General features: G+C 38.0%; 4 protein-coding genes across 9 annotated transcripts; 1 reads left to right on the plus strand and 3 right to left on the minus strand.

The window, feature by feature from the left end:
• Positions 1-36: 36 nt before the first annotated feature.
• LOC140768817 (ATP synthase subunit beta, mitochondrial-like) lies at positions 37-3,653 on the plus strand. The gene is made up of 9 exons (XM_073109240.1): positions 37-585; positions 986-1,061; positions 1,218-1,306; positions 1,428-1,545; positions 1,632-1,735; positions 1,826-1,984; positions 2,062-2,286; positions 2,382-2,693; positions 3,237-3,653. Exons 1-9 carry the CDS (start codon positions 115-117, stop codon positions 3,348-3,350), a joined length of 1,668 nt encoding a protein of 555 aa, XP_072965341.1. The 5' UTR covers positions 37-114; the 3' UTR covers positions 3,351-3,653.
• Positions 3,654-3,892: 239 nt separating this feature from the next.
• LOC140768818 (uncharacterized) lies at positions 3,893-8,056 on the minus strand. 4 transcript variants are annotated; one of them, XM_073109244.1, is made up of 3 exons: positions 7,925-8,056; positions 5,732-5,820; positions 3,893-5,078 (listed from the first exon to the last, which is right to left on the minus strand). In XM_073109244.1, exon 3 carries the CDS (start codon positions 5,048-5,050, stop codon positions 4,175-4,177), a length of 876 nt encoding a protein of 291 aa, XP_072965345.1. In that variant the 5' UTR covers positions 5,051-5,078; positions 5,732-5,820; positions 7,925-8,056; the 3' UTR covers positions 3,893-4,174. The 4 variants fall into 4 exon arrangements, with proteins under 4 accessions (XP_072965345.1, XP_072965342.1, XP_072965343.1 ...); XM_073109241.1 differs by having other exon boundaries at positions 3,893-5,112; XM_073109242.1 differs by having other exon boundaries at positions 3,893-5,161.
• Positions 8,057-9,341: 1,285 nt separating this feature from the next.
• On the minus strand, positions 9,342-13,496 carry LOC140769403 (uncharacterized). 3 transcript variants are annotated; one of them, XM_073110117.1, is made up of 9 exons: positions 13,034-13,496; positions 12,560-12,587; positions 12,189-12,445; positions 10,998-11,069; positions 10,607-10,674; positions 10,309-10,462; positions 10,133-10,213; positions 9,955-10,044; positions 9,342-9,849 (listed from the first exon to the last, which is right to left on the minus strand). In XM_073110117.1, the coding sequence occupies exons 3-9, from the start codon at positions 12,441-12,443 to the stop codon at positions 9,751-9,753; spliced, it is 819 nt and encodes a 272-aa protein (XP_072966218.1). In that variant the 5' UTR covers positions 12,444-12,445; positions 12,560-12,587; positions 13,034-13,496; the 3' UTR covers positions 9,342-9,750. The 3 variants fall into 3 exon arrangements, with proteins under 3 accessions (XP_072966218.1, XP_072966217.1, XP_072966219.1); XM_073110116.1 differs by having other exon boundaries at positions 13,102-13,494; XM_073110118.1 differs by lacking the exon at positions 12,560-12,587 and having other exon boundaries at positions 13,102-13,496.
• A 3,382-nt stretch (positions 13,497-16,878) lies between these two features.
• Positions 16,879-23,373, minus strand: LOC140769394 (uncharacterized). The gene is made up of 9 exons (XM_073110096.1): positions 23,073-23,373; positions 22,657-22,850; positions 21,540-21,715; positions 20,675-20,959; positions 20,530-20,588; positions 20,376-20,412; positions 20,198-20,269; positions 18,390-18,699; positions 16,879-17,541 (listed from the first exon to the last, which is right to left on the minus strand). The coding sequence occupies exons 1-9, from the start codon at positions 23,230-23,232 to the stop codon at positions 17,170-17,172; spliced, it is 1,665 nt and encodes a 554-aa protein (XP_072966197.1). The 5' UTR covers positions 23,233-23,373; the 3' UTR covers positions 16,879-17,169.
• Between the last annotated feature and the right edge of the window lie 1,832 nt (positions 23,374-25,205).

Below are 25,205 nucleotides of genomic sequence, written 5' to 3' on the forward strand. Positions count from 1 at the left end.
ACTATAATAATATTATATACGGAGTATGCTGATGAGATCTAATCCTCAGTCCTCACCTTCTTCCTCTATTTCTCCACTCCCCAGAAACCCTAATTCTAGATCGAATCAGCAACCATGGCAACTCGCCGCGTCCTCTCCTCCCTCCTCCGCTCCACCCGCCGTTCTCCGGCGGTGAGCCGTGCCTCCGTGCTTCCCCGATCTCCAATCGCCTCCCGTCGCCCGTCGCCGGTCGGATTCCTCCTATCCCGGGCCGTCGAGTATGCGACCGCCGCCGCCGCTCCGGCGTCGCCATCGCCTCCTCCGAAGTCCGTAGCCGGCGGTCCAAGTGGTAAGATCACCGACGAGTTCACAGGCGCCGGCGCGATCGGGCAGGTGTGCCAGGTGATCGGTGCCGTCGTCGACGTGCGATTCGACGAGGGGCTGCCACCGATCCTGACAGCGCTCGAGGTGCTGGATAATTCGATCAGGCTTGTGCTAGAGGTGGCGCAGCATCTCGGGGAGAACATGGTGAGGACGATCGCCATGGATGGAACTGAAGGGCTCGTTCGTGGGCAGAGGGTTTTGAATACTGGCTCTCCAATCACTGTAAGTTTACCTCTCCGATCTGTTATCTACTGTTTCAATTATACAAATGGAATGATGTATTTGGGTACTGGCAGTAGATTCGATAAGATTTGACGCTGTTTACGATTAGAGCGTAGGTTTCTACAATTCGGATCTGTTATCTTCAGGGGGTTTTTGCGGGTTAGTTTGTAATCTACGTTGTGTTCTCATTTTGTGAAATTGAACAGCTTTTTTTTCATTAAATTTCTCTAAGATCGTGTCTCATGATCTCTTTCTCCTTTTACGTTTATATTCTGAAAATTTTAAAGTAATGCACTTGTTTCTGGTTTTGTGCTTGAATATTCCTTGGATTTCGTTTTCCTTTCTTCTGTTATTGTATGACTGCTGGTTCTTGATGATTCTTTTTTGACAATTTCTTTAGGTACCTGTTGGTAGGGCTACCCTTGGACGTATCATGAATGTCATCGGTGAACCCATTGATGAGAAGGGTGAAATAAGTGAGTCTTAGTTTTTATTGTAATATTTCTAGAAGAATAGCTGTTATTGTTGTATTCTAAATATTTTGCATATTGTGATATTGGTTTGTGTTTTAAATATTTTGCATATTGGTATGCTATGTTCATGATTGAGTCCCTCTGTTTCTTCTGCATTAGCGACCAGCCATTTCCTTCCTATTCATCGTGAAGCCCCTGCTTTTGTTGAGCAGGCAACAGAACAGCAAATTCTCGTCACTGGAATCAAGGTACAGTAGTTCACTTTGTATCTTCTATTCATTGCAATGTATAAAGTATTTTGAAGAAGTAAGTTTCTGCCCATTTCCATGTCCTAAAAGATATTACATGGATACTTGGCACATTTTGTAGGTCGTTGATCTCCTGGCACCTTATCAAAGAGGTGGAAAGATTGGGCTTTTTGGTGGTGCTGGTGTGGGTAAAACTGTTCTCATTATGGAACTGATCAACAATGTTGCTAAAGCCCATGGTTAGTTATCTGAGGATCCTGTTTTTTTTTATTATTCTTTCTTCTCTTTTTGTTTGCTCTCCATTCACACTCTTCTTATCTGCCAGGTGGTTTCTCTGTCTTTGCTGGTGTTGGAGAACGTACTCGTGAAGGCAATGATTTGTACAGAGAAATGATTGAGAGTGGTGTTATTAAGCTTGGGGATAAACAGGTCCAAATTTTGCACTCTCTTCCATGTTTGGCATGTTCATTAGTTTGCATTTGACCCTGATCTTAATTTTACAATTGTGCCTTATTGCAGAGTGAGAGCAAGTGTGCCCTTGTCTATGGGCAAATGAATGAGCCACCCGGTGCTCGTGCTCGTGTTGGACTGACTGGATTGACAGTAGCTGAGCATTTCCGAGATGCTGAAGGGCAAGATGTGCTCCTTTTCATTGACAACATTTTCCGGTTCACTCAAGTGAGCATTCAGGAGTCTGAACCTTTGACTTTTATATATTAATTTTTCATATTCTTACACTTCAATGCACTTTCAAGGCAAATTCCGAAGTGTCTGCTTTGCTTGGTCGTATCCCATCTGCTGTCGGTTACCAACCAACTTTGGCCACTGATCTGGGAGGACTTCAAGAGCGTATCACAACCACAAAGAAGGGTTCTATTACCTCTGTACAAGCTATTTATGTTCCTGCTGATGACTTGACAGATCCAGCGCCTGCAACTACCTTTGCTCATCTTGATGCCACAACAGTGTTGTCACGTCAGGTGCTTTTACTTGCAGCTAAATTCCCCATTGCTCCAATTTTTCTCTTTTTAATTTGTATTCCATTTTTTGAAGTGCATTTGTTTTTGTTGACTAGATATCTGAACTCGGTATATATCCTGCTGTCGACCCTCTTGATTCAACATCTAGAATGCTTTCTCCTCATGTCTTGGGAGAAGAGCACTACAACACTGCTCGTGGTGTTCAGAAAGTCCTTCAGAACTATAAGAATCTTCAAGATATTATTGCTATTTTGGGAATGGATGAACTTAGTGAAGATGACAAATTGACTGTTGCTCGTGCTCGTAAGATCCAACGGTTTTTGAGCCAGCCATTCCACGTTGCTGAGGTGTTTACTGGTGCACCTGGAAAGTATGTCGAATTGAAGGAAAGTGTTGCCAGTTTCCAGGTGAGATCTTTTTGAAGAAAGAGTATTTGACTGTTTATTTTCCCTTTGGCATACACTCACAGGGTTTTGAATTGAACAGTAGGTAAGATATCTAGTAAATCTGAGTATCAACTGTATTTGTTACATATTTGCTTGAATGTTATTTTCTTTCCTGAAAGACAATACTTCTTAGAAAAGTGGGTTTTAAGGAGCAAAGTATCTCGATAACAAAATTAACTTAGCTTTTGGATAAGAAGCGGGCACAATCTTGAATTCACCATGATTGATACTTGTTATGTTGATTATCCATTTCGTTCTTATGATCTTTCAATCCCTGCTGTTTGTTCCTCAATATTAAGAGGACTATTGGGACTGATGATATAACGTTGTAATATTGTTGGTGTTTGCTTTAGCTTTTCTAGTACTATGCTTACTTCAGATTGTAGTAAAATGTGCTATTGTTGAATCTTTCCTTCACATTTTTGTATTTGAAGTGCTAGTCATTCTTCCTGCATAACAATTTACATCATGTCATTTGCTGATGAGTTTTTTTGTTATTGTTAGGGTGTTCTGGATGGCAAGTATGACGACCTCTCAGAGCAGTCATTTTACATGGTCGGAGGGATTGAGGAAGTTATTGCCAAGGCTGAGAAGATTGCCAAGGAATCAGCCTCCTAAGCTAGATTTTGTTTTATTGTGAATAAATTAAAGATGCAGTTAAATGTTCCCTGCATCAAATACAACGATTTTTTTTCTTGAGGTCGGCAAACGTTTGATGGTTCCCTCTAGTTAGTGCTACCTGAACTTGAGATTTTGATGAAAGAGTAAGCACCTGTTCTGCAGGGGTTCTATTTTCACTGAATAAGCATTCTGGATAATTAATTTCTTTCATGCATTTGTATCCAAACATTCTTCTCCCTTTCGACTGTATATTATTGGTTGAGTTTCAGATTATGGAGTTACTTTGTATCGTTGTTTCTAGTTCGTATGGTTGTTGCAGTATTTCCACAAGATTTTCCTGTTTAGGAACTTCTCTTCTATATAATGACGTGATTTTCTTGTTTTCTTTATTCATCCTCCTGCCCATGAAGAGAGCGAGTACCGGTAGCTGCAGTATTTCCACAAGATGCTTATTTTTCTCTGCTGTCTGGTTTATAACCAGATTGCAAGTCTTTTTGCTTCTTTGTTTCGTCAAAAAGAGGAAAGAGAAGAAAGATCAATTCGAGGGCAATCTTCCCTGAAACAATCAGAGAGAACCATAGCACGAGTCGATCAAATATCCTTAAACATCACTTTCAGAGCAGACGAAGAAGATCCTAAAACAATCGGAAAGCACACAGATAACATAGACAAGTAAGCATGAGTACAATGGTTTCGAATGAATTTTCTTTGCCCAGTTGGACCTGCCTTTCAAAGAACAATTCCATTTAATCTTTCCATAAAGATGCCCAGAATGGTTGCCGAGCAAAATTGGAAGAATCGCACTAGCATTTCAAGCACTCTCAGTTATCATCACCTGCATCAGGAGAATGCTCATCAACGACATCACTCTGCTCCCCTGGTTTCCTGTTAGAATTAATCGGATCACGATGATGGTTGTGGTGGTGATGGTTGGAGTGATGGCATCGGTGGTGGTGATGGTGCCTGTGATGACTCTTTTTGTTGTTTTTTGGCTTCCCAGGTTCTTCCCCATTTTCATCTGATGATTTCCCCAGGGACTGGCTTCTCCTATTACACTTGTGATCATCAGAGCCTGCAATCAAGTCATCAGTGCTTGACCTATAGTGGCGCTTTTGCTTCATGCTGATTTTTCGCTCTCTAGAATCTGACGGTGAGTCGGCATCCAATGATCTGCGGCTATATTTGTGGTGCCTAGAATGGCTCTTCCGGTTGGCTCTCACTTCATTCTCAATGCCTGAATCTAACCTATCAGAATCCTCTGACCCAGAAGAAATATGTTTATGCCTCCTCTTATGTGAATGTTTCCTCCTAGGGCGCTCTTCCTCAGACCCACTCTCGTTTTCATCGCTGCTACTTTCATCACTAGAGCTCGAGCTCGAGCTCCTTCTCTTTGATCTGTGACTATGCTTCCCACCGCCTTCTGAATCAGAGTGTCTATGTCGCCTATGCTTCTTGTGACTCTTCTTCCTCTGCTTCCTCTCAGCACCACTGCTATCAGAATCGCTGTCATAATCTGATACAGAATTGGACTTCCTCTTATGCTTTGCTGTTTTCAGCTTTCTCACCTTTGCTTCTGCATCAGCTTTTGCCTTGCCTGCTGTTTCTAGCTTCTGTTCCCATCTCAATGGGGCTTCTTTCTTCTCGAGAATCCTTTTCTTCTTCTCTTCAACCAACTGTAGGAACTTTTTGCTGTCCATTCGATAGTACCAAACACAGACTTTACACCTGCATAATGGTGAGATGATGCAAGGAAGTGCATCTCACAAAAGAGAAGAATCCCTGTTAGTTACTTCAACCATCTCATATTCCTGAAATAACATAACATAAATAATCATTGTAGCTTTCATGAGTTAAACCCAAAAACAAACATAAAATTTAGGAGGTTCATAACACCAAATATTGATATCTTCCAGGTACATTATGATTTTTTTTTTAAATTCTTTAATTGCATTGTAATTTTTATCCTTTTGTCAAAAGAAGGCAGATCAAGACAGTAAAAAAGTTCTGATTTGAGGAAAGAAAAGAGAAGAACACAAAAACAAGAATCTGTTTTGAGGTGCCAGTTTTTTCCTTTCTTTTCTTCTGAAACTAATTATAGGTCTTTATGGTTCCTGCACATTTCATATGTTTTTCAAAAGTGAGCAATCTTTTAAAACCATAAGTATTGGCTCTCTTCTTTTTTAGATAACTTCTTATGATGTTCTTCCATCTTGACAGTAGCAGTTAAGTACATAATTATCACTCTTTTGGGAATTCTAAAGGAAGATATGACAAAAGGTAACAAAGGGGTAGGAGGAATAGAAATAACAGGAAGACCATGTTAAAATCAAAAAGAGTAATCAGTGGAGAAAGAACAAAATGCTAATCAACTTTCTTACCTTATCCAAAAGTTTATACCGTCCAGCCTGCAACTTATGCTACAAATGAAAATAAATAGTCTCCCCCTTTCCAGTTACAAATTGGCGACCTGTAATGACATAAAATATGCATCGTCAAATAACAAATACTAAAGCCCTACACACTGTTAGAAAACTATTAGTTAATGGAAAATAAGAGCACTAAAACATTATCATGACACATGGCGGAGGATAAAATCATATTATACAAAATGTAACAAGCCACAAAGTGGTTGTGATCTTTTTCACTTTTCTTTATTGTATAATATGAATACGAGTTAATCTGCATTGGATTTGGGCCACCAAAAAAAAAAAAATCAGAAAACGAACAAAAGCATTCAAGATCTTCCAGAAAAAATAAGTAGGATTAAATTTCGCACATGTTTAGAAAGGATGTGAACAACAAAGTGAGATCCTTAGTAAATGTTATCTCCATCTCGCCAGTTTCCTTTACTACAGAAGATAAAATCATAACATACTTTCAAGTTCAAGCTAAACCAAAATATCTTGGTCAAGACTGTATACTTCCATCCAGAAAAAAAAATATAAAAAGGAACCCAAAACTTAACTTTCATTTCAAATAAAAACAATAGGTTTCAGCTCAAATTTCTAAAACTAACTGGAACTTAATTGAAGCTGATGTAAATCAGCCACAAATGATAGAAACTAGTTGAAACTTGGTTACTTTCAGTCATTATGAAAATTCAACAGGAACTGCACAAAGCTGACTGAAAGTTGAATTGCACATTTTCCTTCTTAGTTGTGACAAAAAGGTTGTACTACTCTGGTACACAAATTAAAGCTTCTGTCATCCAATTGCCCTTTTTTTTCTTTTGTTATTCCCTTGCTAAGGCATTTCCACTTGCTCCCAAGTTGGTCAAAAGATAATAAGCTTAAGTAAACCCACCCCAATTTCATGAAAGGCATAGAATAAAGTATATAAATCACAAAGATTCAGGTAATCAAAAAGTACCCAGCTCTTCTGTGTAAAGAATTGTAGTTCTTCAAATACTAAGGCCCTGTCTGGTTGCATGATACGGAGCGTGTGGATAGTGAATCAAGGGGCACATAATGCATGCATAAGTGTGAATCTTATTATCCATTAGCTATCAGCATTGGGCTAGAAGTTGAAGAACAGGTGCCTTTTTCGCTCGTTTTCTCAAAAATGCCCTGAGAAGTTGAGAGGGAAAATGGATCTACTGTGTTTACAGGTGGTTTATTTGACCCCCTTCTCCCTAATGACTTCCTTTGCAATAATAAAATAGCATAATTAAATTTCTTGAGCGTGCCTATCATGACGAGTGCTGAAGTAGCTTTAAGTTGTTTAAAGCGTATATCAATTCTACACCTAACCTAATACCATGCACCATTTGAAAACAAAAGATCTCTTATGTCCTTGCTGCAAGATCTCACTTTTGCAAGCAGATCATCCCTACAATGATTAGATCAAAGGCATGCAATAGACACAACCTCACAAAACACACCCTTACAAACCTTAGCATCGATATTAGCAGAGATAGATCACAGTACAAAATCTCACATAATAAGAGGGGGAAAAAAAAAGAATTCGCAATCATCTAAACTAAATATACAAGTAAAAAAAAATAACCAAGATATATATGTAAATGAGAGAACGGAAATAAGTATCTGAAATCAGAAATTTCGGTAATATCTTGAAAGTATAACAAGTAAATAAATAGATCCCAGCCATCTAAAGTAGGAGAAAAACCTAGGAGAGCAAAGAGAAGACACCACAATAGTAAGTTCAAGATTTAAACCACTAAAACCAAATCCAGCACAAGATAAGTATCTGAAATCAGAAATTTGGGTAATATCTTGAAAGTATAACAAGTAAATAAATAGATCCCAGCCATCTGAAGTAGGAGAAAAACATAGAAGAGCAAAGAGAAGACACCACAATAGTAAGTTCAAAATCTAGACCACTAAAACCAAATCCAGCACAAGATAAGGATAATTCATCCACATATTTCACGACCCCAAGGAAATCTAGAGGAACAAGAGCGGAACCAGAGATCCAACAATATCACCACCAAAAGAACCCTCAATAACTGCGAAAAAAAAGGGGGATTTCAAATCACGAAGCCTCGATTACGAGCAAAGAAGTCGACAGGTAAAAAAAATGGAACAACATGGATCGAGACCCCAGGAACTCACACCGTAGGAAGAAAGGAGAGGCGACGCGGCGTCGAGAGAAAGACGACGAGGTCCTTCACTAACATGCGCAGCGAGGTGCTATGAACCGAGCGGACTCCTATTTATCGGCTAATGGAACAGGTCGGATTGAAGAATTCCAGATCCGACATTTAGAACCGGATCCAATTCCGTACGAGTAATTGGGTCCAGTTCTTTTCTAATTAATAGGAGCTGATATTTGAGCTAATATTTACTTCACGGACCCACTAGCCAGTTAGCCGCTTTATTTTCTTCTATATAAGTGTGAAGAAATTTGATACTCTTAAGATATATCACCCTTAATCGCCATCGACTATTATCCTCCCCTCTAAAAATTTTAATCATAATTAACGCCTCTGACTCTAAATTACTTAGTCTCATCTCCCAGGCCTGCCTGCATGGTCTAAATCTGGCGACGAACTCTACAATCGTCGATTTTATACTGCCTTAAGAAGATGGGAATTTTTATCTCGAATGATGAATCTTGCTCCGCCTGATAGTCTCCTTCCTTCAGAACCCGTCAACCTTTATCTTGACCCATTTCCAAATTCACCTTTAGGGTTACATTCTTGAGTCGTCCTAACTCCGTAGGGTCTTCCAAGTGTATTTCGTTCCTTCTAAATCCCCAAATCGTGGCTGGGGAAATTGCTTTAATCAAAATGTCAGTCTGGGGGACCAAATCCCACCTTCGGGACAGCCAATCTGATTCTACTGAGATCTTTTGTCCTCTTATTGTCTCGATCATCTCTGCACAACAAACCCAAACTTCCAGAACAAAACTACAAGTGTAAAAGAGATTGGTCCATATTTCGCAATTGTCATTGGGCCCACAATTCAGCCCATATAGGTGTGCTCCAGTAAGAACCCGATTCTAAAACAGTTTCCACATAAAAGCCTTGATGTGCGACACAGTGGATAATTTTTTACCTTATTTGCTTCGGCATTGGTCTCCGGGGGGCTCACACCCAAAGATCATCTACTTGATTGCCACCTACCTCCAACGTGGCGACATGAAAGGCGGCGTTTCCAGATCCCGTCTGCCATTTTCAATGGCAAGGTTGCCATGCGAGTGCATGCAGGTGAAGTTATTCACATTCACTATGCATGGCTGCTGAGTAAAAAGCCCATGGCTTTCTTGGCCATTGGCGATACTCTTATGAAACCCCTCTCTCGAGTTAGTGGCGGCTCTAGAGCCAAGAAGACTTTGGCACGGAGTTGACTTCCCATGGATTGAGGATGCCATATTTGTGCCTGACAATGCTCACTCACGACGTCACTCGACCGCACAGGACGTTGAAAACATGTTTAACCTAGGAGGGCTCTCTTTGTTGTTCGGAGGCAACGAAAACACATCCCTTGAATTTCAGGTCCTACATTTTGTCCTTGGCACAAAGAAATCTACTAATAATGCTTCTACATAATGAAACTTGAGAATACCAAGTAACAGAAGGCAGAATACATTTTTGATATTATGAATTCATCCCTTGATACTTAGGATGTGAAATTTAAGTGCTAAATTTAACTTTTACAATTATATTCCTGTGCCACTTTTCTCATCCACTTCGATCAGATGTACAGGACCACTTCATCTTCATGCATATAAAGTGAGTGGCATAAAACCGTATTCGTCGATCTATCATATAGCATGTTATGTACACCGGTGTTGGACTTGATTGACATCCATGTCAACTATCAGTCGTAATCTCTCTGGAAGTTGCACAGATTTCGTCGGTTCCACTCTTTCATCACTATGTTAACTGATGGTGGAATTATTTTGTTTTCGCCAATCTGAGCGACAGGATATTTTGTTAGTTGACTCGAACTAGATTCGGTTGAGATCGCATCAGCTGCAAGGAGTTGGATCGAATGTTCTCCACTTCTGTTTCAGATGATAGTTCGCGAGTTTCCTACAGTGTTGAACAAGTCAAGACTCAAAAGGTTGTCTGCAGAAAAGATGAAAGGCATGAAGTGAACTAAATTTTCAAATAAGTTCTCTAGCAACGAAGGATTACCTGTTGGCGGCGTCGACGATGAAAAGTGGCTACTGCTCGCACCATAACTACAATAGGGAAGATTACTCCAGCAGTCCTCAGCACCAGGAGCTTTTAAATTATAGAAATGCACAAGTAAATAATTAAATCATTCTTATGAGTAATTTTATCAAGGTTTGTATATGTATCAGAGGATTACTGAAAATAGGGTGAAAGAATACTGCTCTGCTCCACTAATTATGAGAGGAAGAATGTGGCGAAGAACCAAAAGAACCATGAACTGGGCAAAGACAAAAAGGACAGTTCTATATTAGACTAGCACAAGATCAATAAGAAAGTTCGAATTATTTCACTTTTTAATCACAAGAAACTTACAATAATGGCAACAGACCGACAACCAATTGAGCTTCTCGTTCTCAGAGAGGAATAGTCATCATAGTCAGAACCTCCTATGAGTCCACGTTCAGATGGAACCATTGTTATGATCTGCGAATCATGAAGATCCCTTCTAGAGATCTCCCAACTTCCCCTGAAACAGACCATAAAAAGTACACTAGCAATGCTTATGGAGAACTAAAGAAATTCATCTAGTACCTACGCATACTCAGAGCTTTGATATTTAACTATGTGCTGGACCATATGTGTATCTTTATATCAACATTCAAGAGATTACCTGAAGTTCATCGGGACACTACCATAGTGAAACAACTGTTGAGGAGCTGTATAACCTGGCTTGAATTGCTAGATCAAACAAAGAAATGATTAAAGTTAACATCAGTACATTCATTTATATCTAAAAAAGGAAAGAGCACAGTACTTCTATACCAACAAACATGCATGAGAGAGAAAACCCATCATGTGTTTATCTTATACATAAGGAGCCCATCTTATCTAGTTTCACAGAAGGTGACTGTCGCAACTGATATGCAACTAGCTTATGTTTGACAATTGACAATTTGTCCCATAATGCAACTTTCTCTTAAATATGCATGCCTTACTATATTACACATGCAAGATGCATGACATGACAAAAACAAAATATTGCTGAAAAGACAGAGCTTCACCTGTAGACATATTTCGCAGGTAGTATCACCCTTCTCATTACACCACCGCTGCACACATTTTCTGTGAGCGTACTACAAGTATACACAAAAAAGCAGTTGCCAAGTGATAAGGTCTCCATCCAAGTTGGGCAATTCCATTCCAGAGTATATGGTTACAGAGAGAATATAATTTTGAAATAGATAAATGTAACTTTTGCAAATCATCTTTTGGCATCCGATAAGAGTAAAAGTTATAGAAATGGTATTGAAACAAGGGAAGGCAACTATCAAAGCATCTTAAAAGTTAAAAGTATAAAGTTTACATATCATAACTTTAGGGAAAACTACTAAAGAGAGATGAACATGAAAGAACAGTCTAAATCTTTGATGAGTTCAAATAGGTTTGAGTTACGGAAGTTCAAAAAAAAACAAATTTGTAGAAAGTAAGACAATTCAGCAGTGATTTTCAAACCACAATCTCCAGTGAAATGCTCTTTGCAATGGTAAATAAGCCGTTTACTTTATTACAATTACACTACAATTTTTTTGGAAAAAAACTAGGTAAAGTTTTTTTAATCCAATATCTCACAAACTTGGTGATAACTTAGCTTCCATGAGACATCAAACCTTTTAAATGAAGCATGACTTAGATTAAATAATCAAATCTTCAGGCAAAGAGGATATTTTTACTAATTTGTTAGTTTCGACCTGATTTTAGGCCGATGGATAAAGGAACCAATTGTAACACACAGAGAACCTAAAACTTTTCTTCAAGAAATCAAACAAATTGACATACCGGAATCTTCTTCCTCAAATGCTTTATGCTTGATACAGAGAGCATCTAAAAGCAAGCAGAATAGAGAATACAAGTTCTACAAACAAAATTGATTATGATATACATCATTATTGTCCATCACTTTCCCAATATTAATTCATTTACATAATAAGTCTCAGGCATATGTATATCAATTCAAATGTTTCCTCCAACATAGCAAAGCAATATAGTTTTGTATAAATTACTCGTTCTTTTAGGCATGAATGTGAAGAACATCATGCTGGCACAAGAAAATGCTTGAGAATATCAAGAAGAAAATGCAAGAAGGAAACATACTATAAAAGGCAACTCTACTAAAGCCTCCATAACACCCACTAATCCAACCACACAAAATCGGTAACTACATAAGTGCCATCGATCATAACCAAGTTGTCTACCTTTAAACTGCCACAGCATGAACAGGGGATCTCCATGTTGGTGTCAAAGTCTTCATCTTGGCAGATTCGGCACTCGACCAACTTCTGGGCAGAGCACCCATCCTCAGTATTTCTACTCAGAAAGGATTCACTAACATAGATCTCAGATGAGGGCAACACGTGCCTAATTTGGGTATGTTCTCTGTTTCCAATTGCAGCTTCCAGTGTCGATTCAGTGAGCAAGCGATCCACCAGCAAAGCAAGATGGTCTCCCATTCCTTCATAATCACATAATACAGAACTACAGGATCAGTAGAAAATTCATGGGTATATGGAATAAAGACAAAATTTGAGAAGAGTAGAATAGCCCATCGCTCAAACAAAGAAGTTACCTTTTACCAGCAATAACAGGCAATTAATCTGCAAGAGGTAAAAAAGAAACGGAAAAAAGTAATGATCAAAACAAAGAAAAAGAAGACTATTAATAGAAGTAGAAGAAGAATGTGCAAATAGCAAAACATATAGAGCTACAAGGGAGAAGCCACCTTTAGAAGAAGAAGAGAGAAAACACGCAACAAGATTATACTAAACAACTATAGTAATCAAAGTGTAGTCCCAAACCAAAAGAGCAAATCTAATGGAAACAAAATAGCTTTGGATCCAAAGCAGGTGTGGAAGAGCAACTAAACTCAAAATCCGTAATCCAACCAACCATAAACATACAGGAGAATTCACAACTCAGCATCAATTCATAACTCAAAAGTGGGAAAACAAGGGAAAGGAAGAAGACCCAATAAAGCCCTGTATCAAAAAGAGACCGAGAAAAGAGGAAAGGGCCCAAAAGATAGCTAAAACTAAGAGAATACCAAGAAAGGAAGCAGAACCCGCCAAAAGATGAAGAACCCAATACTCCCAAAGACGAAAGAGGACTAACCAAATGGTAAAGGTGGCAGCTTTCTAATTGTTCCTCGAAGCCCTTTTTCTCCCCTCCCTTTCTCAAGAGTAGCAGCAAGGAAAACCAACGAATGAAGCAGAGGTAACTGTGCACCGCAAGGAGCCGGAAGAGGATACTTACAAGGTGGGGTTTGGATATGTCGAAGTGAAGAAAAAGAGAGGAGAAAGAGAAGAGAAGAGAAGAGAAGAGAAGAAGAAGATGGGGTTTAAGGAAGAAGCAAGAGATAGAGTGGCAAGGGATGTTACAACTTACAAACAAACCCAACCCAAAGTCCCAAATTTAAATGCAACACTTACACTCCACCTATATAAATTCTCCTCCATTTCTCAAAATACCCCTCCTCACTCTCTTCCTCTCTTTTCCTATTCCCATAATACACTCAAATAAGAGTTCCCAATTTATCATCCGCCATTCCCATACCTGTGAGCATGGGATCTTCTACAAAGATCACTTTAAACAATGAACTTCATTCCCGTAACGCCCCTGGCTATGGGTATAAAGTTTTCTCTCTCTCTATAGAGAGAGAACTAGAGAGAGAGAGAGAGTTATAGTTAACGGCAGGCGCACGTTTGCCACGATCTCCACGGCTCCACGCCACATTTTTTTTCCCACCGTTCTGGCCGTTAACGCCCACGCACGCCACTCCGTGGCCGTCATTATTACCACGAGGATAATTAGTATTATGTGTTTCAATTAAAGGTTGATTAGGGAAATTTCTATTTGAACCCCCCTTATTTTCTGTTTTTATGATTCGGCCCCTGGCAAAGTAGTTTTTCTTTTCTGTACAAAGATTACAGAAATCATGTGGAAATTTTACTTATGAGAACTAAGATTAATGGTGCTTGCCTTATTAATCAATACTAATGTTCTTATGTAGTGTTTTCATTTATGAACACCAAAGTTGCTATCCACAGTCAAAAGAACTATGAAAAGGATCATTTGGAAAAAGAAATTAACTCTCAAAATCTAGGGTTTGGTGAGTCTAGAGATTGTATAATGTTGTCCATTCTCCAACCAACTCCCTTACTGTGGAGTGACCAACTTCCTTAGAGGAAAGTTATGAGGGTCAATGAAGATGACCCAAGTGAGGAAAAAATATGAGGCTTTCATTTAAAATCTAGGTAAAAGTTTGGTTTGGTTGGAAAATGCTAAACTTTGGTCACAGGTTGCTCTCTTTGTCTAATTATCTCTACATGCTTTTGTTTAGGTTGGTCTAATTCCTCACCTTTCTCACTTAGTATCATCTAATATGAGCCAATAGTTGGGAATCTAAACCAAATACACCAACTAAATTGTGGATTTTTCAACCAACAAAACAAAAACCTAGTGAAAAGTATCTAGGAAATATAATTCATCAAATATACCTTATAGTTCATACTTTTATCATATCAAATTTCATTATTCCCTGCATTTCTCTTGATAGTCAATGCCCATATATATATATATATATATATATATATATATATTAGTTAAATTAATTAAACATGCAAAAATAACTTTGATACCATTGAAAGTAACTTAAGATGTTAAATATATGATAAGCTGTGAACTATAATAAAAACAATATTATTTTGATAAATTTTCCTGCACTTTTAGATCAAATAACAGTGGGAGAATGCCAAAGTTGACCCAACTTCGAGTGGCAATTTTAGTGTACTCTACCCCTAATACAGGAGGCCTTGTCTGTTGTTGAACTACCTGAAACATCTTTGATAGATGACCTGTTAATATGTGTCATGTTTGAGGAGTTCAAGGGACTTATATAATATCACAAAGAGTTGCTTTCCTATGTTGCAGTTGAGAGATGAGGAGATATCACATCCCATTGAAACATCATCATCTCTTATTGGATGATATGCTTTAGGTAGGAAACACGAGAGAATTCTTATTCTCAAAATTGCTATGATATTCCACTGATGCCCTCAAAAGAATTTAGATAGTAAGAGCATTTTTTTAAAAAGGGCAGTTTGGGAATTTCACATGCAGAAACACTTCATGAATAAAAGCCCTTTATGCCTAACATGTTACATCTTGAAGTCATGACATGAGGATGCCTAGTGATATGTCTTGTATTCTTTTTGGCAGGAAGTTAAAAGCCAATATGAGGTAAGTCTTAAGATAACAGTGATGTGGACTTGAACATTATAGAACTTAATTTTTAAGGCCTATATATACATATATATATATGGAGGAGTTGATTACAGTTGATTACTGTTAACTAATTCCTTCCTACAAAGGCAATTATTCCACCATTTTGATCAAGTTGGATTTGGTGACACAAATCATTGAAAAGCAACTTATACCAAATTACTTCATGCCATACATAAACATGACATTTTTAATCTTTTCCTTGATGCCAAACCCACTTGTCAAGATTAAATAAACCACAACTCAATAGAATATGGTATGCCAATCTTATGTTTTCACTCATAGCTAACAACCAGCCATTTCTCCATTCATTACTTTCTAAGCTACCCAAATTGGAATGGATCAACTCTTCCATTGGATAGTTAATCCTAGCCAACAATAATGTTTTTGGCCCCAACCACAAGCAACTCTTAACTCACTTTATAGTACTTTCACATCTTTTATATTTGGCTAAGTAAAAGAGGACCACACTAGTCTACAATCCCCCTTTTAACCTTCCTTCTTACTCCAATGTTAGTGGTTATTAATATACTCATCTATACTGCCGAACTAATTATTCTTCTCAGGCTATTTATGTAGTGGAATTGTAGTGTACTTGGTGAGCTTAGAACTACCAATTGCTCTTTTGACTGATTGCTTGGATGTAGCACTAAGGTATTAGAGATGAATGAATACAAAGGAAAACAAACAGCATGATGATGATGTGTAACCTTCCTTGCAGTCCACGGTGGCGGTGGCGGTGGCGGTGGTGTGCCGTCGAAGACTTGGACGCAGTCCCAGCATCATCATGATCAACATAGACGACGATCACAACCGTCATCGATCTCATGAAAGACATAACATTCATGCAGTCTCACATTGTATCTTACCTGCCATTACTGATACAATGATGGGGGAGTATGAACATATATACACAGCATTTATCTGATATAAAACAAAAACTACACAAAATTGTTTGACCTGCATGCAAACATGTACCTTTTGATTGAGATACAAGGGAGGTACTTTTGGTATCATTCCAGGTTCTGTAGTAAATCCACTGGAACTTTGCTTTTGTCTGCCATACACATCCACAATGGTCCATGCATCACATGCTGAAGAACAATACTATGCATGGCAAAGATCCAGGAGCAGCATCAATGAGTCCACATAGGTGAAGCCAGTTTGAGGTGACCCATCCTAGGATCCATCAAAGCAAATGAAAGCCAGTACGACCATCAAGGGTGGTCCCTTCAAGAAGAAAGCTTTGTGTGCAAGTGAAAAAGAGTAGCAGATCATGATAAGAAGACTAGATTAAGGACCAGAACATAGAGTGAATGACTGTGGCCTGAGATCCAACATGACAAACATGTTTCAGATTCATCCGAGCTTGTGCATTATGTTACAATTCATAGTTCGCAATGTAGACAAAGACTTAGTATATAGGTAAACATACAAAAAAGAAAAATTATTAGAGTAGTCCCTTTGGTTTGCAATCTGTACAACTAACTAGTAGTTACATTTTTATTAACAGAGATAGTTTGCGACTAAGTAGAATTAGTGGAGCCGATTCAATAGGGAGCATTTCTAAATGATTGCTACTCACAAGTATCTCTACAATTAGAATGAAACCAGAAAAAGAATAATCGCAAATTGCAACAACAGGGGCTAATTTGTGTACTCTTTCCAAGATGAGAAAGGATGACACGACAAGAAAGGATTCATATCAATAGCTCATTACTTGGATTAGGCCAAAGCCTGCAATATTCCGACAGGTGCAGCAACTGCAAATTACTGAGAAAATGTAACCTATATGGTGCTTTGCCCCATTTTAGGGAATTCTCTACTGGCAGAGAAAATCTACATATCATGTATTTGCTACGTATATTTGTATAAGGACGAGACTATTTTTGCCTCTTCTCATGGAAAAGTTGATGCTGAAGCAATCTTCGCTCCTGACGGTTGAGCAAACACATCCTCCCTTTGGGGGCGGTTTGCATAGAAGATCCACACGACATGGCAGAGCAAGACCCCGATGGCAATCAGGGCCAACCCAGCACAGACCACCCGTAGATCACGCTCAAGATGGGGGCAATATCGAGTGGTGATGGTGTCAAAAGTATCTCGGACAAACTTGCAATCCTGAAGGTTGAGTAGTAATGGAGTGTAGTGGTAGAGGGCATAGCTCACATTGACAGCAACCACCAGCTGATGGTAAATCTCAGGGGTGATCCTTCCAACACTAATGCATGAAACTGAGTTGGAAACCGTGCATGTATAATTCTGCCATACCTATAATTATTGAAAATTAAAAGAGAAATAAGAATAGATTATGTTAATAGATGATCATGAAACAACAATAATAACCAAGGGAGATTTATCCGGAACAATAATATCGCAGCAAACAACATTACAAATCAAGCAGTATTGCAGTATACGATGCTCAGTGGAGAGACTGGAAGGGCACACTGTATGCAGCTTTACCACGACTAGTGAAGACGTTGGTCGTTTTGCCTGAACCTTATATCATCTGAGGCAAGGCTTCCTCCCATCACAAAGAAATGAAGCAGAGTAGCTTGGATATTTTTTTAATACACATATATCATTGAATTGAGTTTCAAATTTTCAATAACTGAAGAGCTAAATGCCACGAAAAATTGTAGATCTGAGCATTAAAAAAACAGAGAGGTCTAGTACACTTGCATTATTCCAATTCATATCGCTCTAAAGCGCCAATTCTTTGCTTAGCAAGTCCCAAAGCAAAAAAAAATCAATAAATTGACCAGACAACTCGAGGAAAATACAAGGACAATGATAATGCAGAAGACCTGGGCAATAAACATTTCAATTACTACATTTTTGATACATCTCAAAATTTTACTTTTCCCTGAGTTGAAACAAAATAAAATGCTTGCACTAGAACTAGGTATTCAACTCTAAAGATTAATCAAACTATATTTATTGGTTTTACCTCAACTAGCAATCACAATTCAATTGTTAAGTGTAAAATCACATTTCTGTATTAAGTTCCTAATGAGATCCCGTATCTACACAGAATTTCATAAATTTCCTTTGCTAAGAAAAACATATAATCAACATGAGAATCATCAGTGATCTCATAGAGGGAATTGGTTGCGTACCAGTGATGCATTGGCAATTGACACCTCTTGAGGTCTGCACTGCTGATCATGTAGCTCGGCATCATAAGGAGAGCAGAGATAAGGAAGTGGAGGCCCAGACTGATTGTAATGATATGCAGTGTCGTCATTTGCTATGGAAGATATTGCTGTGTTGACTACATTTACAAGCTGGCGAATCACTTCTTTGCTTTGGTACAGAGTCCGGTTAGTTGTATGCTCATTGACACACGGAAGGATGCTGCTGAGGGCTGTCTCTGCCTGAGGGTATCGTACCCATTCATTCATGGCCTTACAAGTATCTGTCGCAGCACTGACAGACCAAAAGTATCCGAATTATTCTTACTTAGAAGTTGAAGATAAGCATTCTCACATAAATGCATCAAACATAAATTTATTCTTGTGGTTGCATTTATGGTCATGGTGCTCCAGACGAACTTAAAGTACTCTAAACAAAGACAAAACCATGCTTATGTCTTAATAACACGATTAAATGCTTGTGTGTCCATTATAATCATGTATCGCCAATTTTGCATCGACAGTACATCAATTCAACAAAAGTCATAACTCACAAGTCAAGCAAATTTTTTAATTGTTGCCATGAAAAGTTTCTGAAGCTTCTAATCCAGGTTCAAACTTTGAACAAGATAAAAGAAAAGTCAATGTATAATAACAGTAAATAAAGAAGAACAGGTCTGCCAGATATCATTTAAAAGCCATGTTCGGTATTAGCTTCTGAGAGTGTTGTGTGCAGTCAGTGGATTGAAATCCTTACGGCAAAAGAGAGGGTATAGAAAAAAAGAATCAGATAACATAACAAGTTGAAAAATTAAGACAATATGATGTTGGAACTACAACTGTAGGAATCCTAAGAGGGAATTACAGAGTATAGACATTAAATATGAAAAGAATAACTTTTGGGACAAAATATACCTTGTTTTATAATCTTGATAGCTTACTATTTCATGAAATTTCAGTATCATAGCATGACAATACTCGAAGATCTTTGATTATATGTTTAGCAGGAAAAATGAAGGGATGCAAATTTTTGAAAAATTCATCGCTTGTCCTGTCAATATATAATATCATGTTTTACAGTATATTAAATCCTCATATTAATGAAATGTACAAAAAAAAAAGAAAAACAGTTCAAATTCACACTAAACATGTGTCCTATGAGTTGTAAGTTGCAACAGAACTCAAAAGGTCTTATTTCTATTTGAGGGTTTTGAGAAACAAAAGAGTTGCAACATAGATATTCCAAAAGAATAAACAAACAACATTGGAATTTTCTAGTGAAAAATAAACATAACATACTCAAATCACTATTAATGCACAAACTTCCTATTATAAGAATCTCTACAACTGATTGAAATTATATGTTGTTATGATCAGGTAATATGCAATTTGTTCATCCTGGGCTCAAAGCAAACTCAGCATAAAAACAGAAAAATTCAACTACCCTAATCAGATGTTGAGCCAAGTACCAACAGAGTGTACAAAAAGATACAAAGAAAGCAACAAATTGACAGAACTCACAAGTCGTAACCAGTAAAAGATTGGTTCCATTCTACTCAAAATAACATTTAAGTCACAAAATGGAATCTCCCAAATGCCCACCCCAGAATAAGCTAAATTTTTTATGTATGACTTCATGGATAGTGTTTTAAGCAGACAGGGAGAATGGGAAATCTCAAAAAGAAAGTGAAAACACAGTCCCACAAATAAATCAGTTTACATACATATTGACACAAAAGCGCCTAACTACTAAATATAATTGAAAAAATAATATAATGGTTTAAGGTTCATACCTTTCAATAATAACAAAAGCCCCAAAAAGAATGAAGGTAACTGCCACGAGTAGCCAACCACTAATGACAAAGCTGAAAAGTTGTTTCCCGAAGAACGTTCAACAATTTGAAGAAAAAAATGTGCACCATTAATGCAGGAAAACTAAATCCTATGAAGAGGTTTGGATCCTCAACTTACATGTAAACTGCATGTTTAATCCCAAGTATTGACATTACTGCATAAAATAAAAAAGAATAGTGAGTCCGGAAAAAACTTAATCTAGACAGATATAAGTATTATTACGCATGCATTGAAAGGAAACAATTTACAGGTAGTAAAACAGAGAACTTACAAAAACCAAATATAGCCAGCACAAGCATTAATGAGGCTACCGCAATCAATGTGCACCGCCTAGCATTGGTGAAAAGTCAGAATCTTGTAAGCATAGTCATATTAGAACAAGCCAAGAACAAAATTGACAGTCTGTAGAAACATACACGTCACTAATAGCTTGATTAATTCTTCTAGAATTTTCACTTGTTTTCTCCGATAAGGCACTAGCTGCAATACCCAAGTCTCCGCTTAACTTGTCAACTTGATCCTGAATATCTGATGGAAGATGAACTGTGTCCACATTTATTGTCTTTGCAAAGTACAAGAAATTTGTTACATTCCTCAGAATCTGTACTGTGAAATCTGATTGGTTGACAACGTAATCTAAGGTACCCAATGCTTCATGATGGAATTCACCCTGCCCAATTGAAAGAAGAATGCATCCAGTCCTGGAGGAATCAGAAATAGGGGCAAAAGAATTGTGAGCAAGAGTGCCTTAAAGGTAACAATATGTGGCAGCTCTTTTATTGATAACACTAATACACAAAAGAACCAAATATACAAAAGCAAAACAAGCAAAAGTGAAAGTAATATACTGGAAAGGTTTCAATGATTTGCAAAGTAAAAGTGAACAGACCATCAGCAAAGCATTTCTAAGAATCTTAACCAATAAAAAAATCATGGATGCCATTTAATGTCAATTTATATAAGATTGGAGCTCCACAACATGTAATCCAGTGAAGGACATGGGAACATTAACAATTACAAAAGGAACATCTAATCAATAAACACATAACCCAATGTCAGAGACTACAAAGCAGCCCCTACCCAACTAACGAAGGCTGGTAGAAGATAGATTCATTTAGTATAAATATTGGGCTAATCGAACACTGATTAACATAAAAACTAGCAGGCTCCACTTATAAGTGGTTGGCAGTAAAAGTTTGTTACAAGAACATCATTTGACACTAATTGCCATCCATAGATACTTCAAAGTAAAGGTCTCCATTTAGAGTTTCTGTGCCTTACGATGCAGCACATGTGAAGATCAGCAGCAACACTAGACTAACATGTCCTATGCGATTTGAACCTTTCTCTTTGCCCATTCTCCATCTACAGCAGAAATGTGCACCTAAGGAAATGCCGAAGATAATGATCCATAGTGCAGAGAGAATGACTCCAGCAGCTCCTGTAAATGCAACAGACTGCAGGAACACTAATTAATACTTGAGAGCAAAATATAAGTCAAAACCACTTAATATGAGCACACTTCATTAGCACACAAGGTAATGATTAATGAGCGGCAAGCATTTCAATTAAAAATGCTATTTAAGCTAATACAGTTCTACACTGATACACTTTGCAAGATGTGCAATTTAACTGATTAGTATTTATATTCTTTGGCAATATAACTAATGACTTGCAATAGTCATCATGAAAATGTTCATCCTTTCTGTTTTACAAGCTTGCAACAGAGAAAGTTTCTTTTAACAAAAATAGTTCGCATAAACGGACTAATCACCTCTAAAGAATAAAGAAATGTAAAAGTTTGAGCCGTATTAAATTACAGCAAACAAGACAGATTCTATTAAACCAGAATATGATTCAAGTGGTCCCCAAACTTACTACAGGCATGGATTTATTTGTAATCTTTTATCGATCAAGACCAGCTCAAATCCTAGACAGTTTTGAAAATTGTGTGACCATAGGCAAGAAAAAGGGGCATATATTTTTATGAACAAATACAACAGAAATGCAACCCGACCTTCCTACCTTATATCAGATGACTAAATATTGAGCAGGTAAGATCAGAATTTCAAGATCCAGCCACGATGGATTTAAAGCTGTCCAGATGCTACATGTATACTTTATCTAGTCTCATCTCCAAAACCTAGTCTACATGCCGTCACCTCCATAGTCAGTCTCTTCTCTCCAAAACATCTCTCATTTTGTAAGTTGCAAAAAACTGTATCAAAAAGTAGACTACCAGTTCAACTTATCCAAGACATACTGGTCAAAGAATTCATGCCAATTTCATTTGATTGAAGCATAAACATAGCCAAACATATATCTAGCTTATGGACATCTAGAAATACAGGACACAAAGATACACAAATGAAATACAAGCGAATTTAGATCAACATACCGCCCAGTAGTGTTTGTTCGTGATGTCCCAGCCCCCTTTATAAATCTTGAAACTGTTCAGTATATCTGGCCTCCTCGTCCTCTTCTCCGCCAATACCAGTGGAAATTTTGCATCCGGAGCCATCGCAACCGGTCCCGACGCCACCGGCGCCAACTTTAACAGACCCTTCGTCCATGGCTCCAAATTCCCCTCCTCTATAGAATAAACACCAATATATATTACTTCTGCTCATAGTAAAATGAAGAAAAGATAAATCTATTACAGCAAGAACAGCTTCAAGAAACGAAACCTTCGCCCGGAGCTCCCAATCATAATAACCCATCAAAAAATAATCTTTTTACTAACAGCGAAACAAATGAAAGGATAAACCTTTTAGATCAAGAACAGCTTAAAAGAAGCGAGATCGGATCACCGACCTGGTACGATGCCCTTCTCCGTGATCTCATCTCTTCCCGACTCAGAGATCACAAACTGGGACGTTAAGAAGAGGAAGAAGAAGAAGACGGAGATAACTCCACCCCTGCCGACGCGGACGCGGATGCCGACGCCACCGCCAGTGGTGCCGCGGGTCTCCATCGCACGATCTCAATACGAGAACCGCCGCTTTAAGATTTACATCAGGAGGGTTTCCTTCTTCTAGGGTTTAGAAATCGTAAGAGAAAGAGATGGAAGGAGGAGGAGGAGGAGGAGGAGGAGGAGGAGGTGGAGGAGGCGGGGAAAGGACTAGGGGAGTTGAAGCTCTTTAACGGCGGGAGTGAGGTCACGGAATCGAGTACATACCTGGGTCTCACATGGAGCAGCAACTTGACGTGTCAAGCTTCCCTGACACGTGTTATCGGGGTTTCTGCGTGGGGCCTATTCTCGCTCTTTAATAGTCCTATTTTGGGTCTGACACGCCCGGTGCGTTTACGAATTGACGCACATGAGAGCGGGGCCTAGCCGATCTTTTGCAGTTAAACGGATTCCGATATATAGAACGAAATTACCCCTATATATGTATATATTTGCGATTCTGCCATTACCGGTATTACATTGACAGTGCCACGATGGTGATTAAGATGGATTCGGATGCATCGTGGCTGGGTCGGTAAATAAAAAGGTAAAGTAGGGGTTTTTCTTAGAACAAAAAATTTGTGGGGATTCGGGAAAGGAGGTGATCACATTGTGAACAGCAGCTTTGGTGCCCAAGAAAAGTATTTTCACACGTGTCAGGCGTTGGTTAGTTGCCAGATTAAAGCGGTCTGATGAAAATCGTACGGCGGTCATGGTGTCGGAGAGCTTGCGTTGGATGAATTATTACTAATGGTAGATCTCAAATAAGTATTATTTACGCAATTTATTAGCGTCTCTTATCTTAAAGATTAAAAAAATTATTTAATGATTTATTTTAAACTAAATCATTTCAACAGATTTACGACAATAATATTAAGTCAGTGGTTGGTTGGTGCATCAAGAATTATTTATAAATTAACTCTCTTACTTATATCAAAACTCAAAAACACTACTCTTGCTTTAGACTAGTAGACTAGTAGTTGATATAATTTTAAATTATGCACGTCTTCTATCTCAAGTAAAGAGATTTGATATATGGTGAAATATTCGAGTAAATAAGTTTAAGTATATCTAGTTTGGTAGGATTCCTAATCCGTTTCCTAGCCTAATAAAAATAGAATATTATAGCCCACCTCTAGAAAATATATCCACTTGTGAGTGAGGAATTCATAAGTTTAAGTTCACTTTCAAGCAATTTATTGTGAGCAAATTATTTAAGTATTGGTGGTTTAGCTAGATAGTTCGACTTAGCTCAGTTTAATGATTCAACAATGTATTAACATAGAGGAACAGCAACACGACAGTTAAAAGTAATAGCTCGACGGTATAATAACTTTAAGTTTAGATTTAATAACTATGTACGTCGGCTCAAAACTTAATAATACTTAAATAATTTTGTATCGAAATTTAATATTCAGACTCTTGAATAATTAAAAAAATATATTATTATTATTATTATTATTATTATTTTAAGAGAGCCCCCATAACTTGTTTCCTTTTGCTATTTTATTACCCATGCTTTACTTTAGACTTTAGAGGCGCCTCTAGATCCACTTTGAGATGCAACTTTTTCTTCCACCACCTTTATGTCACGGTGGGCGTATCAAATGCAGGAGTTTGGCATTAATTAAGGAGGCATGAGGCTGTCCTTTTCCTTTCTTTTCTTTAATGAAACATGGTGATTTAAAGGCAGGCCACAAGGCCAATAAGCCAGTCACGTGCATACATCCACCGACTCACGTGCTTCATGATGTACGGTCAATATCTACACTACACAGTAGGCCGGATATGGGCCACGCAATTAGGCATATATGGGCTGTGGTTCAGAATTGCTTGGGTGTCCCTTATAAATGATTTTGATTAGGATGACTTAATTACCAATATTAGCTGCTTAAAATTTAACTAATGCCTACTATCATTCTATATATTACTCTGTTATTCTACTAAAAACTAGTGACGTTGAATTTGGTAGTTTGAAACCACTTTGCATGCATAGC

This window comes from Typha angustifolia, chromosome 10, assembly GCF_048772165.1.
Source record: "Typha angustifolia cultivar Huaian chromosome 10, ASM4877216v1, whole genome shotgun sequence".
NCBI classification, from domain to species: domain Eukaryota; kingdom Viridiplantae; phylum Streptophyta; class Magnoliopsida; order Poales; family Typhaceae; genus Typha; species Typha angustifolia.